The following is a 24,382-nucleotide window of genomic DNA, read 5'->3' as shown; positions in this document are numbered from 1 at the left end:
CTGCTGGTGGGAATGTAAGTTGGTGCAGCCACTGTGGAAAACAATATGGAGGCTCCTCAAAAAACGAAAAGTAGAAATACCATATGACTCAGCAATTCAACTTCTAGAAATTTACCTGAAGAAAACAAAATCACTAATTTGAAAAGGTATATGTACACCTATGTGCACTGCAGCATTGTTTACAATAGCAAAGATATGGAAGCAACCAAAGTCCCCATAAATATATAAAGAAGATGTGGTACATATACACAATGGAATAGTATTCAGCCATAAAAAGAAAAGAAATCCTGCCATTTGTGACAACTGGATGGACCTAGAAGGTATGAAGCTAATTGAAATAAGCCAGGCAGGGAAAGACAAATACCATATGATTTCACTAATATGTGTGATCTAAAAAAGAAGACAACTAACTAAACAAAAAGGAAATATACCCATAAATATGGACAACAGACTGTTGGTTACCAAAGGGAGGGTGGTGGGAGGATGGTGAAATAGACGGAGACAAAGAGGTATAAAGTGCAAACTGTAAAGTAAGTTAGTTATAGGAATGGAAGTATAACAGAGAACATGACCAATAATGCAGAATCTTGGTATGGTAATGGGGGAACTACACTTACTGTGGCAAGCATCTAGTAGTGCATGTAATAATTGAGTCAGTATGTTGTAGATCTGAAACCAATATTGCCTATCAACTTTATTCCAATAAAAATAGGTATTTTTAGAGAAAAAAAGAAGTGATATAGTTGAGAAGTGGAAGTAAAATAATACAAGTCATCGCAGATGAGAGACTCGTAATGAGCTACTAAAAAGGGAGGTGGTGCTTTGGGACTGGTCCTTACTTTCTGAGGTTTATTCTTAGAATAGAATTGTACAAACTTACAAAATGTTAGAAAAGGAGGATCTGGCCTAGTACGACATTCATGATTTTTATTAGAAGCCCTGGCTGGCTGGAGACCACTATGAAAGTCAAGAAACAGCATGTGTGACGCCAGCAATAAGCCTAGTCTTCCAACAGGCAGCACTACCTCAGTTCTTTGTTTTTAATAGACGGAAGAGGTTAGCACAAAAGGCAGGCCCTTACGAATGAAAAAGCTGCTGCAAGAAGGACCATACCATTTTACCTTACCTCCTTGCCAGGGGACGAGAACTGTCTTTGTGTCTGCTATTCTTCTGTTTCACATCATCCATAGATCCTTATGACCTGTCAAGGTCAGGTGGATTATGTCTAGGTCTTCAAGGCCCTTCATAATGAGGCTGCAATGTAGGTTTTCATTCTTATTCTAAACTTTCTGGGACAATCCTCTGGTTCCAAAAAGCCCATGTATTTCTACATCTTAACCCCCTGTCCCTTGGACAAACTATATTCAACATCTTTATTTACCTATTTTCCCTTCCTAGAGTTGCCTCCCTTCTTCTTTCCATCTACTGCCAACTCAGCCAGTCATCAGGTCTCACATTATCCACGATGTCTTACTGTCCATGGGGACTCTTCCTTCTCTGAACACCCATGGCAGGTGTTAATGGACTGAATGTTGTGTCCACTGCACACACCCATAGGTCAAAGCCCCAGCCTGCAGTGTGGCTGTATTTGGAGATAGGGCCTCTAGAAAAGACACCAGAGAGCTTGGTATCTCTCTCTCTCTGCACACATTCACTGAAGAGAGTAAATTCTTAGTTGAAGTGAGAAGGTGACCATTTGCAAGCCAGGAAATGAGTCCTTACCAGGAACTAAATTAGCTGGAACCTTGATCTTGGACTTCTGCCCTCCAGAATGGTGAGAAAATAAATTTCTGTTATTTAAGCCACCCAGTCTGGGGCATTTTGTCATGGCAACTGGAGCTAATATAGCAAGGTCTGAGGATTGGAGTGAGCATTCAGTAAATGGGTGTTGAATAAATCAAATCAGATGGGATCTGGGCAGCAGGGCACTAGAGAATATCAACAGGATATGTATATTCACTCCACAACCCAGCAAAATTTCTACCCACACCACCATGGAGAACGGGACTGGGACATGTTTCCATGTGCAGCATCCAAGGAGTAGGGTGGGGGGGATCCCTCCCCACCAGGAAGTCAGAGGAACATCTTCCCTGATGCCCAGTGATGCCTCATCCACGTGCCAGCATCTCAGGAAGGCCAGTGGTTGATCTGAGGCTGTTCCACCCCACAGTAACTAGGAGTGGGGCTGGGGAGCCGGCCAGTGTGCATTGTCATCATCACTTTGTTCCTTCCAGGCAAGTCTTTCCCCTGCTAGTAACAAATTCCCATTACAAAGAAGCACCATATGAGGAAAACACTGCCTGTCCTGGAATTACCTTTAAATACCACCTGACGACCACAGCTACTTCATGTTAAATATCACTGACTGAAACTGGCCTAGAGATATGAATACGGGCCTAGAAATTAGAAAATCAAATTTAATTTCAGCATTGCCATCAAGTTACTCTGTCTTCCACTATTCATCTATAAAATGAGCATAGTGACATTTACAGGAGTATGTACTGATCAGGAAGTTCACATAACAGAGTTTTTAAGAGAGCGCACAACTACGCCAACGTTGAGTATTTTAAGGTTGCTTGATGGGTCAATGGATCAGCAGACATCACCGTGACCCTTGTGCTAGGGCTGACTTTCATTATCAGAGACACGGTCGGTACCAACAGACTCAACAATCACGACCAGGAGTGCAAAAAAACCCACTAAAGGCCCAACACGTCTGAAGTCCGATTCTGGCTCTGTCGCCTACTTGCAGAGCGGCCCTGAGAATGTCAGGGAGCGTCTGTTTCTCAATTTTCTATAAAATGGAAAGGATGCATGTCAGAGATGTTGGGACAACCGAGATAATATGAGTAAAAGTGTTGTAAGAATTACATAAATAAGTACTGGTATTTCACTTCAGATTCATTAGGTGAACAAGAAAGCAAAACTACCCAGTTAACTGGGGGGATTTTCAGTTTGATTCTTTACTTTGGAATATACTCATTATGAGACTCTAAGCATGTCACCTTACTTCTCTGGAGTTTTATCGCCTCCCCAAAGGGAAAGGAAGGTAAACCTGTCTGAAGGTGACCCCACCAGGGTGCACGTGAACATGCCATTCTGCATCACTGTGATTAGGATGAGGCGAGATACTTGACAGGATTGTTCACAAATTCAACAGTAAGGACTTTATGAACTCATTTAAACTTTACAGACAATATGTCAGCAAATGTAGATGCGATATTTATAAATTCTGATAGCCCAGAAATTTCTTTAGAGCAAAAAATGTGATCAGGAGACCAAGCAGCTATCTTCAGCTTCTGTCTCCAATTTTTCTTCTTTAAGAGAAAAAGGAGTTCGATTTTTAGAGGCCAGTTTGGTCCTAAGCATGAAAAGATGACTTTGATAGGATTCCCTTGGCAATAAGAATAGAGAGAATACAAATTGAGATATAACTGGAGCATACACATTTTTAAAGAATTCAAGCTTCTAACTGAACTTTGCATAGAGAAGGACATCACATTTTATCACAGTCAAAAAATGTTTGGACTTTCTTTTTCCATATTGTATATGCATATACACATGTATGTAAAGAGACCCATATTCTAGTTACTTTACCAAGTAGCAAACCTGTCTGGTATTTGGTTAGAATAGTTATAGGCCACTCGCATGCCTGACAACCACATATTAGGTATTATAGCTTAGTCCAGGGATCAGCAAACTTTTTCTGTAAAAGGTCATATAGTAAATATTTTAGGCTTTACAGGCCATGTGGTGACTGTTGCAACTAAAGTGAGAGAACAGCAGTAGACAATAAGTAAAAGAACAAATTGGCTGTTTGCTTTCTAATAAAATTCATTTACAAAAACAGGTAACAGGTTGGAATGGGTCCACAGGCTATAGTTTGCCAACTCCTGGTCTATACCTTTGAATCTGGGAATAGATTAGAGGGCACCTAGGATTGACTCCTGGGTTATTGAGAAACACAGTTTAGCTCCGAGAACTCTAAGAGGATCAAAAAGTCTTAGAAGGGTAAAGGAAGTCTTAAACAGAAGAATGGTGTTCGTAAGGGGGAGTAAAAGGTGTGACAAATCGAATCTGTCTGTCCAAAACAGAAATTGGGTGAGTTTTGGACAGAATCTCAGCTATGTGAGGCATAGCTGTATTGCTGAGATGGTTCTGGGAGTCCTAGAGAAACCAGATTTACAGGGTATCCAGTACATACTGGCGATCTTTGCTAACTGGGAGCATGATGTTCAGAGTTGGTGGAGCTAGAATGATTAGCCACCAGTCAAGAGGTTACTAAAGGGCAAATGATACCCTTAACTTTGGGAGTGTTATAGCTATTTTGGGTGAGTGATAGTTATCTTCTTAGTCATTAAGTTTTTCTAATTGATTAGAAAAAAATTTTTTATCTAAATTTTCAAGGACATATATGTGGCTAGCAATAGATTCACCTATCAGTTATGAAATGAGTATGATTTGTCAATAATCAAGAGTTAACTACTACAATTTATTTGAAAGACTACTAAAAGGGTGTACTTCAGGAGGAGAGAAATTGAATCCAGAAGGGAGGAGTGAATCAGGACAGAATAGTCAAAAAAGAAGTGATAAACATGTGAATAAACTCAAAATAAAAAAGTATGATGTGATGGGGTGTGACTAAGGGTTGGGGGAGTACCTTAAGATTGGGCAGTCAGTGAAGAATTTTCTGATGAGGTGACATTTTAATTGAGAGCTAAATGACAAGGAGCCAGCCATGCAAACACCTAAAGGAAGCATTCCTAACAGAGGGAAGAGCTGATAAAAAGAGATTATGTTTGAAGAACAGAAAAAGTATTGTGAGAGGTTCATAAGCGAGGGGGTGAGTAGGCGATAGGTTAGACAGGCAGTCAGAGGTCATTATTATATACAGATTTTCTTTGCTATGTTGGAACAATAGTACTTGTACTGTAAAAAGAGTATTTGGCTAGTCTAGAGAGACTAGGTTAGAAGGGACAAGAGATTAGGCAGGGAGATCAATTAGGAAAATAGTAAACTGGTGAGATGAAGGTGGCTTGGATAAGGGTGGTAGAAGAAAAAATGGAGAGAAGTAAAGAGATTTGGGCTATAGTTTGGAAGCTGAGTTAGCAAGCCTTGCTGACATTTTGGATGTATGGGTTGGGGGGAAGATAAGAATTAAGGATGAGTACTAGTTTTCTGGTTTAAGCAACTGGATGGATGGTGGACCATTTACCAAGAAGGGAAGACTTGAGATGGAATAGATTTGTAGGGAAAAATCAAGAGTTCTGTTTTGGACATTTGAGATGCCCATTCGACTTTAGTGTAGGTATCAAATGGAGAGTTGTATGTGAATTATGTGCGACAGGTCAGGGATAAAGATATTAATTCAGGAGTCATCAGAATATATATCCAGTATTTAAAATCCTGACAATCAGATGATGTTTAATCAGGGATTAGGCATTAAACTTTAAAGAACATTTTTGGTATAAGGTTATGATGAAAAAAAAATAATTTATCTCTTACAGATACAAACTAAAACATTTACAACTGAAAGGATGTCCTGGATTTGCACAGAACCCAAGAATGGACTAACAGTTACCAAAGGGAAAAGGGCTGGGGAGGATGGGTGGGAAGGGAGGGATGGGAGAAAAGGGGCATTATGATTAGCACGTATAGTGCGTGGGGGGCACGGGGAGGGCTGTGCAACACAGAGAAGACAAGCAGTGATCCTACAGCATCTTACGACGCTGATGGACAGTGACTGTGATGGGGTTTGTGGGGGGACTTGACCATGGGGGGAGTCTGGTAAACATAATGTTGCTCATGTAATTGGAGATTAATGATACCAAAATAAACAAACAAACAGGGGAAAAATAATGGGGGAAAGAACAGGGAGGGAGATCAAGATGGCAGTGTGAGAGGTGACATGGAGAACTCCTCCCAAAACCACAAATAGAATGAAAATAGAGTTAATTAATACAACTAACCCTAAAACAGCAACAAGAAGGCTAAACCAGACTGCATCCACACCTCACGAGACAGGGTGACATACTAAAGCCTTGATCCAGCGGGACCCGAGCCCCTCCCCCTCCCCAGCTCACCAGCAGGAGGAGGAGAAATGGAGCGGGGGAGGGGGGAGCCTAGAACTGATGAATACCGAGCTCTGGAGCTCTGCTTTGGGAGCAGAAACCTACACTGTGTGGTGCTCTGGACGTTGGGGGCGCTCAGATAGGTGGAGTGCTTGAGAGACTGACATTCTGGCCATTTGTGGAGGATCCCCACCCGGCTGCTCTGGGACAAAGGAAAGGCAGGCGGTTTGGGAGGCTTCCTAGCAGCCAGCGGGCTGCCGGAGGGGCGGGGCTTGCACGGAGCTTGCTGTGCGGGGGAGGGGAGACCTGGACAGGGTTGTCCGGGCGGCTCTGCTCAGCTGGTTGGGGCCTTTGAGGAGCTTCAGGCGCCCCATCCCCCTGGCTGCCCGCTCAGCTCCCAGGCCCCCCTCTGAGACACGCAGCCTGCGGCGCCTCCCTCCCTCCTACCCGCCCCGGTTCGCAAGCCGGCAGGCACTGTGCTGGCATCAGGCCGGCCAGAGGGAGGCCCCGCCCACCACAGCCAGGGACGCACAGCACAGAGGCTCACACCTGGGTGCTCGGCCCACCGGCTCTGACACCGGAGACGGCACCGCAGACGGGAATTAGGAAATAGACCTTTCCTCCCCCAGGCAACAGCTCTGCTCCCCTTCGACCCACAAACTTACTATAGGGGCTGAGCAGCTCCAGAAACTGGGGCTTCTGGGCACTAGTGGGCACCACACAGAAATATGAAACATCAAAAGAACATGGTTCAGACCAAGATCTCACAAACCCCACAAAAAGGGCCAAATGACACTGAACTCACCAATCTGCCTGAAAGAGAGTTCAAAATAAAAATTATAAACACACTTATGGAGGTACAGAAAAATATTCAAGAAATCAGGAATGAATTTAAGTCATAGATTCAATCATTAAGAAATTTCATATCTGAAATGAAACATACAATGGAGGGATTTAAAAGCAGATTGGATGTCGTAGAAGAGAAGGTAAATGGAATAGAAATTAGAGAAGAGGAAGACAAAGAAGCTGAGGCACAGAGAGAAAAAAGAATCTCTAAGAATGAAGGAATATTGAGAGAACTGTGTGACCAACCCAAATGGAACAATATTCATATTATAGGGGCACCAGAAGAAGTAGGGAGTGAGAAAGGGAAAGTGTCTTTGAGTAGTAATTGCTGAAAACTTCCCCAATCTGGGGAAGGAGATAGTCTTTCAAGCCATGGAGGTGCACAGATCTCCCAACACAAGTGATCCAAAGTGGACAGCACCAAGACACATAATAACTAAAATGGCAAAGATCAAGGATAAGGACAGACAATTAAAACCAGCCAGAGAGAGAAATAAGGTCACCTACAAAGGAAAACCCATCAGGCTGTCATCAGACTTCTCAGCAGAAACCTTACAGGCTAGAAGGGAGTGGCATGATACATTTAATGCAATGAAGCAGAAAGGCCCTGAAGCAAGAATACTCTACCCAATGAGGTTATCATTTAAATTTGAAGGAGGGATTAAACAATTTCCAGATAAGTAAGAGCTGAGAGAATTTATCTCCCACAAACCAACTCTACAGTGCATTTTGGAGGGACTCCTATAGATGGAAGTATTCCAAAGGCTAAATAGATGTCACCCAAGGGATAGACAAAGAGTACAGAATATGATTCATAACATCAGAGAATGGAGGAGGAAGAAAAAGGATGAAAAAAAAAAAGAACTTTAGGTTGTGTTTGTAATAGCATACAAAGTGAGTTAAATTAGACAGTAAGGGAATTACCCTTGAACCTTTGGTACCCACGAATCATAAAGCTTTTCCTTTAAGATCAGGAACAAGACAAGGATGCCCACTCTCCCCATTTCTATTCAACATAGTTGTGGAGGTCCTACCATGGCAATGAGAGAACACAAAGAAATGAAAGGCATCCAGATTGGCAAGGAAGAAGTTAAACTGTCACTATTTGCAGATGACATGATATTGTACATAAAAATTCCTAATGAATCCACTCCAAAATGACTATATCTAATATCTAAATTCAGCAAAGTTGTGGGATACAAAATTAATACACAGAAATCTGTTGCATTCCTGTACACTAATGATGAACTAGCAGAAAGAGAAATCAGGAAAACAATTCCATTCACAATTGTATCAAAAAAAATTAAATACTTAGGAATAAACCTAACCAAGGAAGTGAAAGACCTATACTCTGAAAACTACAAGACACTCTTACAAGAAATAAAAGAGGACACTAATAAATGGAAATTCATCCCATGTTCTTGGCTAGGAAGAATTAATATTGGCAAAATGGCCCTCCTTATACTGACCTTGGGCCTCCTTTGTTCTTCTTTTTCTAGTTTTGTTAATTATGAGTTTAGACTGCTGATATGGGATTGTTCTTCTTTCCTGATGTAGGCCTGTATTGCAATATACTCTCCCCTCAGCACAGCCTTCACTGCGTCCCACAGATTTTTGTGTTGTTGTTGTTGTCATTCATCTCCATATATTGCTTGATCTCTGTTTTTATTTGGTCTTCGATCCTTTTGTTATTTATGAGCATGTTGTGAAGCCTCCATGTGTTTGTGGAATTTTTCATTTTCTTTGCATAATTTATTTCTAGTTTCGTAGAAACTGGTTGGTACAATTTCAATCTTTTTTAATTTACTGAGGCTCTTTCTGTGGCCTACTATATGACCTATTCTTGAAAATGTTCCATGTGCACTTGAGAAGATAGTGTATTCTGCTGCTTTGGGTGGAGAGTTCTGTATATGTCTGTTAGGTCCATCTGTTCTAGTGTGTTGTTCAGTGCCTCTGTCTCCTTATTTATATTCTGTCTGGTTGATCTGTCCTTCAGAGTGAGTGGAGTGTTGAAGTCTCCTAGAATGAATGCATTGCATTCTATTTCCCCTTTTAATTCTTTTAGTATTTGTTTCACATATGTAGGTGTTCCTGTGTTGGGCGCATCAGTATTTATAAAGGTTATATCTTCTTGTTGGACTGACCCTTTTATCATTATGTAATGTCCTTCTTTGTCTCTTGTGACTTTCTGTTTTGAAGTCTATTTTGTCTGATACAAGTACTGCAGCTCCTGCTTTTTTGTCCCTATTAGTTGCATGTAATATCTTTTTCCATCCCTTGACTTTTAGTGTGTGTATGTCTTTGGATTTAAAGTGAGTCTCTTGTAGGCAGCATATGGATGGGTCTTGTTTCTTTTTTTTTAATCCATTCAGTGACTCTATGGCTTTTGATTGGTGCATTCAGACCATTTACATTTAGGGTGATTATTGATAGGTATGTATTTACTGCAATTGTAGGCTCTAGATTTGTGGTTACCAAAGGTTCAAGGTTAACTTTCTTACTATCTAAGAGTCTAACTTAACTCACTTAACAATCTAAAGGTTCTGTTCTTTTTCTCCTTTTTCTTCCCCCTCCATTCTTTATATATTAGGTATCATATTCTGTACTCTTTGTCTATACCTTGATTGACTTTGGGGATAGTTAATTTAATTTTGCATTCTCTTAGTAATCAGCTGTTCTACTTTCTTTACTGTGGTTTTATTACCTCTGGTGACAGCTATTTAACCTTAGGAAGACTTCCATCTGTAGCAGTCCCTCCAAAATACACTGTAGAGATGGTTTGTGGGAGGTAAAATCTCTCAGGTTTTGCTTATCTGGAAACTGTTTAATCCCTCCTTCCAATTTAAATCATAATCTTGCCAGATAAAGTAATCTTGGTTCCAGGCCCTTCTGCTTCATGGCATTAAATACATCATGCCACTCCCTTCTCACGTGTAAGGTTTCTGCTGAGAAGTCTAATGATAGCCTGATGGGCTTTCCTTTGTATGTGATCTTATTTCTCTCTGGCTGCTTTTAGTAGTCTTTCCTTATCCTTGATCTCTGCCATTTTAATTGCCATATGTCTTGATGTTGTCTTCCTTGGGTCCCTTGTGTTGGGAGATTGGTGAATCTCCACGGCCTGAGAGACTATCTCCTTCTGCAGATTGGGGAAATTTTCAACAATTACTTCCTCAAGGACACTTTCTACCCCCTTTTCTCTCTCTTCTTCTTCTGGTATCCCTATAATGTGAATAGTTCCATTTGGATTGGTCACAGTTCTCTCAATATTCTTTCATTCTTAGAGATCCAATCTCTGTGCCTCAGCTTCTTTGTATTCCTCTTCTCTAGTTTCTATTTCAGTTATCATCTCCTCCATCATATCTTATCTGCTTTTAATACCCTTCATTGTGCTATTGAACTATTGTATCTCCAACCGGAATTCATTCCTGAGTTCTTGAATATCTTTCCGTACCTCCATGAGGATGTTAATGTACCTCCATGAGGATGTTAATGATTTTTATTTTGAACCCCCTTTCAGGAAGATTCATGAGGTCGATGTAATGTTTCTCAGGGGTTGTACTAATAATTTTACTTTGGACCAGGTTCCTTTGGCATTTAATATTTATATATGGCGCCCTCTAGTGCCCATAAGCTGTAGTCTCTGGAGCTGCTCAGCCCCTGGAGCAAGGTCGGGGGTCACAGGGGAGTGGTATTTGTGCCTGGGGGAAAGAAAGAGCTGTTTCCCGCTTCCTGGCCACTATGCCTGTCTCCACTGCCTGAACCAGTGGGCCAAGCACACAGGTATAAACCTCTGTGCTTTGCGTTTGTAGTTCCTGTAAACAAATCTTCCCTCTGGCTGGCCTAATGCCAGGGTAGGGTTTGCCAGTTTGCGCGTCAGGTGGGGCTGGCCGGGAGAAAGGCACAGTAGGCTTCCTATCACGGAGGGGGTCCTTGGAGCTGTGTAGCCAGCCAGGGAGCTGGAGCACCTGAAGATTGTGAGAGTTCCCAACCTGCTGGGCAGAGTGCACCCGGACAATTTTGTCTACCTGTCCTTTCTCCTGAGCAGTGAGCTCTGTGCAATCCTTGCCCCTTTAGCAGCCGTCTTGCTAAGGGCCTCCTTGTTAGGAAGTCTCTCACACTGCCCGCCTTTCTTTTGTCCCAGAGCAGCCGGATATAGATCCCTGCTTTCCACAAGCAGCTGGAATCTCAGTCTCTCTAGGAATTCTGCCTGTCTTAGCTTTCCAATCCCCTAATCACGAGGGTATCATGAAAGCTCCATGAGATGTAGGTTTGTGCTCCCAGCACAGATCTCCGGAGTTGGGTATTCAGCAGTCCCAGGCCTCCACTCCCTCCCAACTCCGTTTCTCTTCCTCCCACTGATGAGCTGGGTGGGGGAAGGGCTTGGGTCCTGCCGGGCCACAGTTTTGGTACGTTACCTTGTTCCATGAGGTCTGCTCTTTTCTCCACGTGTATGTAGTCTGGTGTAGTCCTCTTTCCTGTTGCTCTATCAGGATTAGTTGCATTAATTATGTTTTCATATTATATGTGGTTTTAGGAGGAAGCCTCTGTCTCACCTCTCATGCTGCCATCTTTAATCCTCTGGCATATATTCTTTATCCAGAAGATATTTTATTAAAAAAAAAAATCACACTCCTTTCTCCCTTAAAAACTTTTCTATTACAAAATCTGTGAGATGAAGGCCAAATATTTAAGTATTCTGCAAGGCTCTTCAGTCTGTCACAGCAGTTCTTCAACTTTTTGTTCTTAGGATTCTGTTATGCTCTTAAAAATTGATAAATACAAGGCTGTTCATGTGGATTATACCTATTGACATTTATTACATTATAAATTCAAACTGAGAAAATTTAGGAAGATATTAATTCATCTAAAAATAATAAATCATTTAATTATTAACCTAAATAGTATTTTTCAAATCTCTTTAGTATCGGGCTTATTTGAAGACAGTTGAATTCTCATTATGTACCTCTGCATTCAATGTGTTGTGATATGTTGTTTTGATTAAAGTATATGAAAAAAATCTGCTCTCATCCATGTATGTAGGGAGGAAAGGAAGGAGTATATTAACAACCTTCTAGATAATTGTAGATACTCTTCTCTGGCAATATATTAGAACTCAGCAAGCCATAGTTTCTTAAATGTTACTTGCAATATGTAATCTGAAGCTGTATTAATGACCTTTTTGTACTCACTTAAAATAAAATCCATTGGTTTAACTTGCAGTTTCAATGGATCTTTTATTCATGCATAATTTTATAATATACACTTGTTTACTTGGAATTAAATTACTGGTTCACTGAAAATGAAGATCTTCTAAATGTTGACACATTTCATCATGTAATATTAAAATATATATATATATATATATATATATATTTTTTTTTTTTTGCTAATACAATAAATACCACCACCAAACTCAAGAGAGGGCAAGGTCATAGTAGGAGATAAAAGTTTTAGAAAATTCTTGTTTTTTCTTGAAACTTGAATATTATCGTGACAATAAATACTGTCAGTTCTTTTTTCCCTTGAAGTAATAGGTTCATTATTTTCATTTAAAGAAAATACCTGCCAAACACCCAAGTCCGAATAACCACAGTGGGCCTGACACTTGTTCTTTCAAGGTGGTCCATCAAAAAGGGGGCTAGTTCAGCTTTGTAACTCAAATTTTGAATGTCAAGCTATTTCACAAGTGTTTTTCCTTGAGACAACCATCATAATTAGTTATGCAGCAGAAATACTCAATTTGTACTTCCCGTTTCATCACATATAATTTTTAAACAGTCATATATACTCAAAGGCTGAGATTTAATAGAATTTAAGACTTAATCAATGTCACTCTGGAGTGAAACTGACAAAAAAAAAACAACCACAAACTACTAGTACATTATGGTGCCATGCCTCTGATCTGTGCTAAGATGTTAAGCAGTTTTACGCATTAGTGTTTTTGTCCTAGCAGTCCAAATGTCTACACAGCAAAAAAGATGAATGTCTTAATATTATTATGAAAATGATGGCGTTTGCATGGTCACCATCTGACCTTACATGGACCACATGTGAAGAACCACTGGCCTAGTCATTATCCTCTTCCAGCCACCTGTCCTGCCTGTTTGCCCTCATCATCTCTGAGTGCATATGTTGTCGTTTTTGCCTATGATGTCTTCCCCAACCAGCTCGCAAAATCTTATCTGCCTTTTAAGATATGGTTTGTATTTCATTTCTGAGAAGTCTCTTTTAAGCTGATCGAATCACTGTTTTTTGTGTGTGTGCCTCTGCACCATTCTGCACATATATTGTTTTAGCATTTATCACATTGAGAAGGCAGACAGGCTAGTAACATTTTAAAGCATGTAATATGATCCAGACCCTGTGCTAAGTCTTTTACATGTTTTCTCAAGTTAGTTCTCAAGTTAATTCTATGTGATAGGTATCCGTATCACTATAGTCACCATACACTTAAGGACTCAACTAACAGCTAAAGCTGAAGGCAAACCTGAGCCCATTCTTTGAGCAGTGTGATCATCTTTCCCCGTATACGGCCCTATGGCACACACATGGCAAAGTTAAGATACTCAATTTATGTCCCCTAAACAGTCGAATAAATGAACTTAGTAACAATCCATAGCAAAAGGTTCTACAAAGTTCCTCATCTTTTAGAACCTAGGATTTGGCCTTCAGTAGAGCATTTTTCATTCCTTCCAGTAGTGTGTTCCCAGCTTTGGGATGAAATTTAATGATTAGACTGCCATCAAGTTGGAAACACAAATGCTGACATTTGACAATAATGTTTTTCCTCTCAAAGTTGCTTTGAGTAAATAACAATGGTGTATCCAAGCAAATGAGGTAATTACTGAAAAAGCAAATAGTGTATATTTTTCAACTGAGTATTCATGTTTTAAACTTTCCAAAAAAGTTAAAAAAAAATTTAATACCTCTTTTTCTACTTAGTCTGGGACATTATGAAATATGAAAACTCCAGTGTGCTTTAATGTTTACTTAGACTATGGCTTTAGATTTATGGTGGTAAGATCAGCTGTTCTCAAAGGTGGCCCAGGATCAATAGAATCAGCATATCACCTGGGGACTTGTTAGAACTCTAAATTCTCAGGACCCACCTCAGACCTACTGAACCAGAAATTCTGGGGGTAGGTCCCAGCAATCTGTGTTTTAACAGCGCTCCAGTTACTGTGATGCACAGTTAAATTTAAGAACCAATGGGGCAAACTAATTGCATCATTTGGATTCATAGATGTGCCTGATAAAGAACTGGTAAGTTTTGGAAGGTAATACTGGCCCATGTACAATCAAATTTATGGAACTATAAGCTGTGTACTATAGTAAGGGGTCTGCCATGCCAAGGGCCTGGGCTGTCCTCAAGCCCACGCAAATGGCATGCAGTCAAAGCAGAGTGTCTCATTACCAAATCATTCCTTGGCTCTGCTTCCCAGGATGCAGATAAATACAACACAGCCGTACTTAACGAGGAGTAAAGCCATTTATTGATCTCCAAGAACTATCTGCCATTCCCTCAGGTAATTCCCACCAAGCACTGTTTAAATGACTTCTTTTCTTAATAAAAGAGTGACCTGAAATGCATGGGTTTTATTATTACTGGACTACAGTATCTAGCATCCACTTTCAACCACGAATGACAAGACTATTATATATTACCACTATTCCACTTGCTTTGTTATTACATGGGTTTAAAGAAAACAGGAACTTGCTAGTATTCTGACAACTATTTGGGGGTATGTGAAAGGCTTCTTTTAGTAAAGAAAATACATATAAAACTTCCTAGCACTTTGCTAGACAAAGTGAAGGCCTTAAGTGTTCACTTCATTGTTATTTATACTTCTCTAAAGAAAAACTAGTGAGAGAATTTGCGCTATCACCAGAGCTTGCTGTCTTTGACGCAGAGACCAGGCCCGGTGGGGAAGGCTTACTGAGAATCAAGAGGGAGGGAGACTCAGAATCATATGGATGGAATACTCAGGGCCGATCTCTAAGAACACAAATGTCAGGGGACATAAGGAAATCATCCCAGTTGTTCCAGACTGGAGAGAGTAGTTCCTTGTTTTTATTGGCCGTTCACTAATTTTGCTTATAATACAAAAACAATCCTTACATTCCCTAAACATAAATGCTTATGTGAATGATTACAAATGAAAATACAAAAATTTTGTTTGAGCTTGTGTTCATTAAGCAATGCAACATGATAAGAAAAATATAAGCTTTAGAGTGAGACAGAGCTGGGTTTGAATTCTGGCTCTGACAATTTACTAGTGTGAACTGGCCAATTTCTTAATGTCTCTGATTTTCAGTTTCCTCTCCTGAAGTATACAACCAATTTGCAGGGCTATTAGAAGAATTTGAGATAAATATTTGGGATATGCTTTATACAGAGTAGGTGATCAATAAACAGTTATCAAAGTATTAAAGAAAACGAATGCCTAGAGAACTGATGTGGGAATACAGTCTGTCTAGCTAGATTGAAAATTATATTATTGGATATCAATTTCAATACCCAACTTTCTCATTTCATCATATATTAAATAACTATAAACTGCTTGCCCTCCCCCAAAACCTCCATTTTCCACAACATTCTGAAGGACAGAAAGAGAGAGCAATACAAAAATACATATTGCCTTAAAATAAAGTACTAATTCATATAGAGACAACACTGGTGAAAACAAAAAAGAATTGCTTGAAGAATTTTATTTCATCTACAGTGAGGGTAAGAAGTGCACCACCATTTATTCATTTGATCCTGTTTCTTCCTCACACTACCAGAGCATTTCAAGGCAACATATTATTTATTGCTATTAAGGTGGCATGGACTTACTTTTCTTTGTTAAAGTCCCTTGGCATTCACCAGAATACAGCAGGCAGAACAGGGCCATCAACCTTGTTCAGTGCAATAAGATAACTTCAGTAATATTCTAATCTTGGAATGCAGTTATAAAGATGGATAATGGCTACTGATGTGACTTAAAAAGACTTAAAAACAAAAATGGCTCTTACGTAATCTTGAAGATAGAAAAAACTTAGTACCTGAAAATGTGCTACCCCCCCCCCCACATTCTGGCAGCCTATTCCACATACCTGGGGGTTTGTTTAGGAATGTGTGATGGAGAAGAATGACTCCTTCCCTTCTTCTCTGAGCCCTGCAATAACGCGTCCTCTGTCCCATCCTTCTCCGTGGCCGTTGACCGGTCCGCCCTGGCGCTGCTCGGATCCACACTGGGCTGGCCCTGGGCAGGGTCACACCTGTACATGAAGACGATGGCCGGCTTCTCACCGGACTCCCCTTCTGCTTCTGTGAACCAGCGATGACGCTGAACTGGAGGAGGGGGCAGCATGTGGATGACTGTGCCATCGAGGCCCACCAGTCTCCCTTTTTCTCGGTCTTTCTCTTTGTCGTCTTCCTCTTCTGTTTTCCGACGGCGGAAAAAGCTTTTAAATGATATCCAGCGTTTAGGTTTTGCGTCAGCTGCCCGCCGGCCACTTTCAGAATGCGAGATGGATTCAGCTTCTGTCGGCCTAGTAGGGCTAGTTGGCTTGGTCCAGTTGGCAAAATGCCTCTGCAAAAGGTTACCTGCATGGTACGGGGAGGAAGTAGAACGCGGAGGGGGAAAGGGAGGTGGCGGCTCACTTTGGGGGCTAGTCACTGATTTGGAGGGAGCAGTGGTGACTGGTTTTGTGAGTAGATCTTTCTGTACTTTGGTGGTGGGACTTTCTGTGGTCTCAGGTGCTTCAGCCTCACCGCTGGGCTGGGATGTAAAGAGAGATTTGGGCCTGAGTGGGGAACTCTTGGCAGGACTGACATCTGGAGGAACTGCATAAAGCTCTTCAACACCGGAAGCTTTAGGGCCAGACTGGGGCACTTCTGGAGGAGACTGTGGGGGTTGGATAGAAGCCACGATCTGAGAAAGCACTGTGCTCGCCTTCTCCCTGGTGCTACCGCTCATCATCTGAGACTCCTGGGTGCCTTCTGTTTTGGCCACAGGTTCTTGGGTGAGTCTCTGGATCTTTGCTGGGGAGCTGTGGCTCGAACTATAGCTTCTCTGTGGTGAAGACTGACCTCTGTTAAGACAGCTGTTAAACTCCTGAACTTTCTGAGCCACCGAGCCCCTTTTATGCTCTGTGTTGTTTGAAAACCCTTTAGCTTGGGGACATTCAGTGGGCTGGCTAGTGGTGTTACCAGACACTTTGTTTCCAGTTTCTATCTCTTCGTAAGTATGACTTAGCATACTTGTGGTTTTCTCCTTCACTGAGAGTTCTCCACTGGTTCCAAGAAAACTTTTATAAATGGCTAGATTGTCATATGCATTTGGGTTGATAACAATGGGGACTTTGATAGCATTTTTGGAACTCCGAGCATAAGTTGGTTCATCATGAATGATAATTGGAAAAGGTGGCATACCAGCATTGTTATAACTATTAAATTTTATTTCAGACAAATTAGGTGACTTAACAGGGATGGTTTTGGAGGAAATGTTTGTAGTTGTAGGTGAAGTAGGTGCTGATTTGTGACAGTTGGTCCTTGGAGGGACATTTGGTCCAGTTCCACTACTAACTAATTCCACCTTGGGTATCTTTTGTCGTGGACTAGTACTGGAAGTCCATACTTCTTGATATCGGATTGCACTGGATTTTTGGGAGTGGGCGCTTATTTGTCCTGATGTCAATGCCGGTGATGTCACTGGAGAGTTTGGAGTGGAAGATGAGCTTTTCGTCTTGGGACTATTACCAGGGCCCTCCAGGTGCTCACTGGCCATGGCTGCTGACACGTCCACGACAGTGTATGGCTTGCACAGCGGCTGTTCCAGGTTCACAACTCTGTAGGGCTTCGCTTGCTCTTCTACAGGGACGAGGTTTATGGTCACTGCTTGCCCAGCAATATCTGTGGAGGCTTTACTTTCTTGGTTCTCGGTTTGTACAGCGATCTTGCCGTCTTTCTCTTCTAATCGGAGAGCAAGGACTGTTTTGTGAGTCTCTGGAACTTTTACTGAGCTTTTGGGTGCTTGTGATGAGTCCTTCTCCTGATTATTACCAGAGAGACTTTCATAATTGGGCTCACTTTTCTTCATGTTCTTGGAATCTCCTGGGTTACCAGGTGATATTTCTCCATTACAAATCTTCTGAGATAAACTACTAGCTGTCTCAGAATGTGATTCTTCGGTTAAAGAAGAATCTGGCGATGTGGAGTCAGATGACGCCATGCTCTGAACGCTTCCTGGTCCATAGGAAACCACAGAATTATCTTCATATTCATTTAGGATTTCGTCATAACTGTCGTCATAGTCTACAGCACAGATTCTCTGCAGAGACTTGTTTCGCAAGGGGACAGTATTCCATTTTTTGTCCACAGAGAATCTAACAGGAGACAGGGTGTCTGCCCTGAAGTCGGCAAAGCGAGGCTGTCCTCTCATGCGAATCTCCATGGCCAGCAGCTCTTCATCACTCTCGTCCCAGCTCTCCCGCTCCTCCTCCGCGTCCCTGAAAAGCACATCGTCCTCACTGTCTTCGCCACTTGAGAATGCGGGGTAACAGAACCGGCCCCCTTCGCTGCCGATCACCTCCGCGCTCCCGCTCAGCGTGACATGCTTGCTCCGCGTTTCTCTCATCCCGCCCACCATGCAACTCGGCGGGAGCTTTCTTTCCAGCGACCGCTTATAGCAATCATTTATTCTTCCTAAGAATGTTTCTCTGGAGTCGGCTTCATTTCCTCTTCCCGGAGGGCTGGTATCCAAGCCTGCCATCTCCTTCAACACATCAGTCAGTCCATTATTGTCATTTGATATCTTTTTTGCACTATCATTATTACCATAAGGCTTAGGAACGTGGCTAAATCTTTTAATATCGTCTTCATTATTATTATTAAGTGGTTTCTGATTTAAGGCTGTCCTGTTTCGGTTCCACCCTGTGACGACAGGCTTGTTCTCACAGGGTTCTTGGATACTAAGCTCACCACATACACTTTGTCCGTCTGCCACCATCATTGTGGGCTTCACAGCTATAGTGGGTTTTTTAGCCACAGGGGGTCGGAAATTTCTGGTATTCCTCAAGTGGTGGTTGTTACTGTGATTGGCATTAGTTTTCCCATTGCCATGGGTGACAGGAGCCTTCTCAGGGTCTGGGGGGAGCTGGTGCAAGCTTTTAGGTTTAAAGCAGTTCTTGCATTCACCAGGTTTCCAAACATGTTCAGTAAAGGTGTTACAAGCAGACATTTTAAAAACCAGAACTTCACAGACAATGCTTTCCTTCAGTGCATGGTAAGACTTCCATCCATCAGTTCCCACCTCCCCTAAGTGCCACAGCAGCTCTTCCAAGTACGATCAATCTGTGGGGAAAAAGAAGAAAAGCTGAAAGGAAAAGGCACTATGAGGCTTATCATGATGAATGACTTGAAAAAATTGGCTCCATTCCTAAACTCTTTCTTAAAAGATTGAGAGATAAGCTAATTTAGGTACTTCATGAACTCCCTTTAGCCAATCAGAATTTTGGGAAGTTCATTTTTAATCATGATTTTATGCACTGTCATTGAACCATATATAATCTGCTTGATGTTTCTATGGCGATGATACTGTGACTCTCCTCTTTTGGAAATGCCTTTGAAACTGTTCTTTCTGTTATCTGCCGACTTTCTGTTATTTGACACTTCCTAGTCTGTTGTGGGTCCCTCTTTTACTATCCACCCTTTTAAAATTTTGTATATCTCACAAACTCCTCAAACTCATTTGAAACTAATCTTCTGGCTACCCCTTTTCTCAAATCTAAGAAACTTTTCTACTCTAACCTGTTTTCCTCTACCCCTCAGGCCACCTTCTTCCTCTGTCTTTACCCTATTCAGTTAATGTCACTATCATCCACCAAGACAGCTAAGCGTCAACCTTTAGATCATTCTTGACACCTCTCCTCACTTCTAACTCTACATACTATGAATTCTCTAAATTAGTCTTGCCAATTTTATCTATTACATTTCGTTGGAACTTTTTCTTGCCATTACCAGACACTGCTAGTAGTTCAGATACTCACCATCTTTTGCCTAGATTCCTGCAATAGGCTGTGAACTGGTCTTCCTGCCTGCAGTCTCACCCTATCCCAATCCAGCCTCCCTACTGCTGTCACTCAAAATGTGGTCCTCAGAGAAGTATCAGTCTCATCTGGGAACTTTTGAGAAATGTACTACCTTACGTGCACCCCCATACTTTGCATTTTAGTGAGATTTTCAGGTGATTACAATGTTCTATACTACTATCAGTTTTGACATGCTAAGAATGTTAATACGATCATGTTATCAGCTAGCTTAACTGTTCTGTGGCTCAGTCTTACCTGACGCAATGGCTTCCGAATGTCAGTGTGCAGATTAGGGGCTGCCAGCCAAGTAAGAACCACCTGGGGAGCCACCTTGGCCCTGCCTTGTCAATCCACGAATCTGATTTTTAAACAAGTTCTCCAGGTAATTTTATGTGCATTGAAGTGGTGGAACCTCTGAGTAATAGGATGGAATATAAGCCCCTTGGGTTTTCACGATATGGTCCCCGCCTCCCTTCTAGCCTTATGTCTTGAACATCAACTAATCTTATTACATTCTAAATTCCACTGGGCTACTATTTGTCCTTGGTACTATCAAAGCCACTCAGACATACTCCATGAACAAACACTTTCATTTTTAATTGTTTCCTCACTAGTTTTTGAGCTTCTTAAGGCCTGGGCTATTCCTTTTCTTCTCTATATGTCTAGTATAAGGAGCTGAATAAACATCGGTTGATTAAATGTGCTGGTTCTTAGGTAAAAGATAATTAGTGAGAATGTTTGATATCTTGATCTGTGTAATGGTTACATCTGAGTAATGGTATACATGCAGAATTCACTGAGCTGCACATTAAGATTTGTGCATTGTATTGTATGTACCTCATTAAAGGAAATGAAAAAAATGTGCTGGTCTTAAAGTTTATGTAAAAAAAAATGAATCTTACAGTTCTCCCTTACTGTAGGCACATAACTACGGACCTTCCCACAACCATCACTACAGTCTTACATTTCTACTTTTGATATTATAATAAAGTTGGCAGTAGGCACATATGTGTAAGAACTATTTTAATAGCTAAAGACTTTAACTTCATTCATATACAATGACAGTGACAGGACCCTTGGTTTGGTCAGAAACCCACTTTTTCGCCAAGTTCCAGCACATTTATAAGAAAGGAAAGAATATTTTCTCTAGCTAATACATACAAAGCTAAGTCCCTTGTAAACAATACTCATAAAGCGCTCTGCCCCAATGGAAGAAATACAGACCGAAAGAATTCCAGAGAGCCCAACAACCCTGCCAAAATCTAAGTTCATTCTTTGCTGGAAGTCACCGAACAGCTCTTTTCAATAATGTTAAAATATATTTTTCAAGTATTTGTTTGAAAACGTTTATTTATTCCTTCAGATATTCTAAGAGCTATATCCTTTAGTTGATAAAACTATTTCCTGCTGGTCTGAGATGGGAACATTCTGAGCAGCAGAAGAATGGTGTAAAATCAGGCTGAAAAGGATAGCAGGGGTCAGGTCACAAAGGCCCTTTTAGGCTTTTAAAGATTATAGAGTTTGTCCTAAGAGCAGCGGGAAGCCACTAAAGGTTTAAAACAGGGGAAACAACATGATCCAATTTGCATTTTTAAAAGACAGCGCTGAGCAAAAAACATGAAATACTTACGTATAAATTAATAATATATGTACAAAACCTAAAATCTATATGCAGAAAACTACAAAACACTGATAAAAAATATCAAAGACCTAAGTGGAGAGAGAAACCAAGTTCACTCAATATTGTTAAATGTTAATTCTCCCTAAATTGCTTTGTATATTCAAATAAGTCAAACGAAAATCCGAGCAAGGTTTTCTGGGGAAACCAACACGCTGATTGTAAAATTAGATAGAAAGGCAAAGAAACAAGAATAGCCAAAACAACTGGAAAAAGGAGAAAGTTGGAGGACTTGCATTACCTGATTTCAAGACTTGAAATGAAGCTACAGTGACCTTGACAATGTGGCATTGCCAAAAAGGCAGAAGCATAGGCGGGGGGAGGGGACACAGAATAAAGCCCTGCGCTGAATCTAGCCTGCGACCTGTTCTTGTGCGTTCCTAAGCTAAGGATGCTTTTAAAAATTCTTGATGGTTAGGAAAAAAGTCAAAAGAATATTTTGTGACAAATGAAAGTCATACGAAATTCAAATTTCAGTGTCCATAAAATACAGCTCTATTGGAACACAGCCAGGATCGCTTGTTTACATAGTGTCTATTGCGGCTTTTGTGCTACAGTGGAGGGTTAAGTAGTTCTGACAGATTGTATGTGGATCCTCATCACTCCGCAGTACCACCCAGCACTCCACAAGTTGCAGCATTTTCACTGCTACATGTGTCCTCTGTATGAAGACATTTTTCAAAGATTAAAAAAAAGTGAAATTTCATTACAGATATATGTTAATAGATGAACTTTTGTAATCAATTTTTGGTGAGAGGAAACACTAACTCTGAACCCTAAATAAGTAAATTATTAACCCTCTCCCAAAAAAGAATTCCATTCTTCTTCTTAGAGCTGTTACAAAAAACTGTAATCAGTTGTTATGTTTTGAATTTTCTCAAGAACTTCTCATAGAAATTTGTTTTCTCTTGTTATAGAAGTACTTACAAAATGGTTTGAAATTTGCCTTTTGGTCTGCAAAACCTAAAATGTTTACTTACTATCTGGTTCTTTACAGAAAGTTTCCTGACCCCTAACACAGATCAGAACAGACACAAAAGACTCCAGAAACAGACCCAGATAAATACAGGCCACTGATATTTGACAAAGGTGCAAAGGATATTCTTTTCAACAAATTTGTTAGAACCACTGGTTAGCCAAAGGCAACAAAATTAATCCTGATACATACCTCACCCCATACACAAAAATTAACTCAAAATGGATCCCGATTTAAGTATAACATGTAAAGCTATAAAGCTTTTAGAAGAAAACAGGAGAAAAATCTTTGTGATCTTGGGTTAGGCAGAGTTCTCAGATTAATAACAAAAGCATGATCTATAAAAGCAAAAAATAGGGAGAGGAGACAAGATGGCGGCATGTGGAGGGCAGCGGAAATCTCCCAAAACCATATATATTTTTGAAGATACAACAAATACAACTATTCCTAAAAGAGAGACCAGAAGATATAGCACAACAGCCAGGCTACATCTACATATGCAAGAACTCAGCACCTCACGAAGGGGTTAAGATACAAGCTGCAGCCTGGTGGGACCCGAGCACCCCTCACCCCAGCTCCCTGGCCGGAGGAGAGGAGTCGGAGCGGAGAGGGAGAGGGAGCCCAGGACTGCTAAATACCCAGCCCTAGCCATCCGCACTGGGAGCACAGGCACACAGTGCACGGGGTGCTGGATACTGGGGAAATGGGACAGTAAAACCTGCGAGCAGGTCCCTGCAGCTGGCACCCCTGGGACAAAAGAAAAGCGAGTGTTTTTTCAAAGTCTTAAAGGGACAGGGACCTCACAGCTGGACAGAATTATCCCAGCACACACAGCTCAGCAGCTGGGAATCCCAGGGAACTCCGGGTGCCCTAACTCTGTGGGAGGCAGCGCAGCTCTGAGGGTCCTCATGGTGATAAACAGCCTCCTGTCCATTCCACCTAGGGGAGCAGCCTGAGAGTGGCTGCGCCCACAGCAACCGCCCAGAGCCTCCTCCACAGCCACCTGGGCCAGTCTCAGAGGACCTGTCGGCACGAAGCTGTCCAGCACAAGCCGCTAGGGGTCGCTGCTCTCCCAGTACAGGAAGGCGACCAGCAAGCAAGAAGGGACTTTTTTTCTCCCAGCTGACACATGAGCCAACAGCCCACGACTACCTCTATCGCCATGAAAAGGCAGAAGAATTCAATCCAGACAAGAATATCCCAGAAAACCCCTGAGAAGGAGCAGAGGGAGATAGATTTAAACAATCTTCCTGAAAAAGAATTCAAAATAAAGGTCATAACCATGCTGATGGAGCTGCAGAGAAAAATGCAAGAACTAAGGAGGGAGAATACAGAAATAAAACAAGCTCTGGAAGGACTTCAAAACAGAAAGGACGAGATGCAAGAGACCATGAATGGACTAGAAAACAGAGAACAGCAACACAGAGAAGCTGATGCAGAGAGAGATAAAAGGATCTCCAGGAATGAAAGAATTCTAAGAGAACTGAGTGACCAATCGAAATGGAACAATATCCGCATTACAGGGGTACCAGAAGAAGAAGAGAGAGAAAAAGGGATAGAAAGTGTCTTTGAAGAAATAATTGCTGAAAACTTCGCCAAACTGGGGGAGGAAATAGTCTCTCAGACCACAGAAGCCCACAGAACTCCCAACCAAAGGGACCCAAAGAGGACAACACCAAGACACATAATAATTAAAATGGCAAAGAACCAAAACAAGGACAGAGTATTAAAGGCAGC

At 41.4% G+C, this 24,382-nt stretch overlaps 1 protein-coding gene across 9 annotated transcripts in view; it reads right to left on the bottom strand.

Annotated features, from left to right (window-relative positions):
• The window catches only part of PEAK1 (pseudopodium enriched atypical kinase 1), a 306,660-nt gene that overhangs the window by 63,444 nt on the left and 218,834 nt on the right, over positions 1-24,382 (bottom strand). For all 9 annotated transcript variants that reach the window (XM_073212213.1, XM_073212215.1, XM_073212212.1 and 6 more), the window contains one exon: positions 16,014-19,254. In XM_073212213.1, coding sequence (XP_073068314.1) covers positions 16,014-19,141 — 3,128 coding nt within the window. In that variant the 5' untranslated portion in view covers positions 19,142-19,254. The remainder of the gene's footprint in view (positions 1-16,013; positions 19,255-24,382) is intronic.

Source organism: Manis javanica, chromosome 8 (genome assembly GCF_040802235.1).
Source record: "Manis javanica isolate MJ-LG chromosome 8, MJ_LKY, whole genome shotgun sequence".
Classification (NCBI taxonomy): Eukaryota; Metazoa; Chordata; class Mammalia; order Pholidota; family Manidae; genus Manis; species Manis javanica.
Note: the sequence above shows the minus strand (reverse complement) of the source record. Positions and strands in the feature narration are given on the sequence as shown.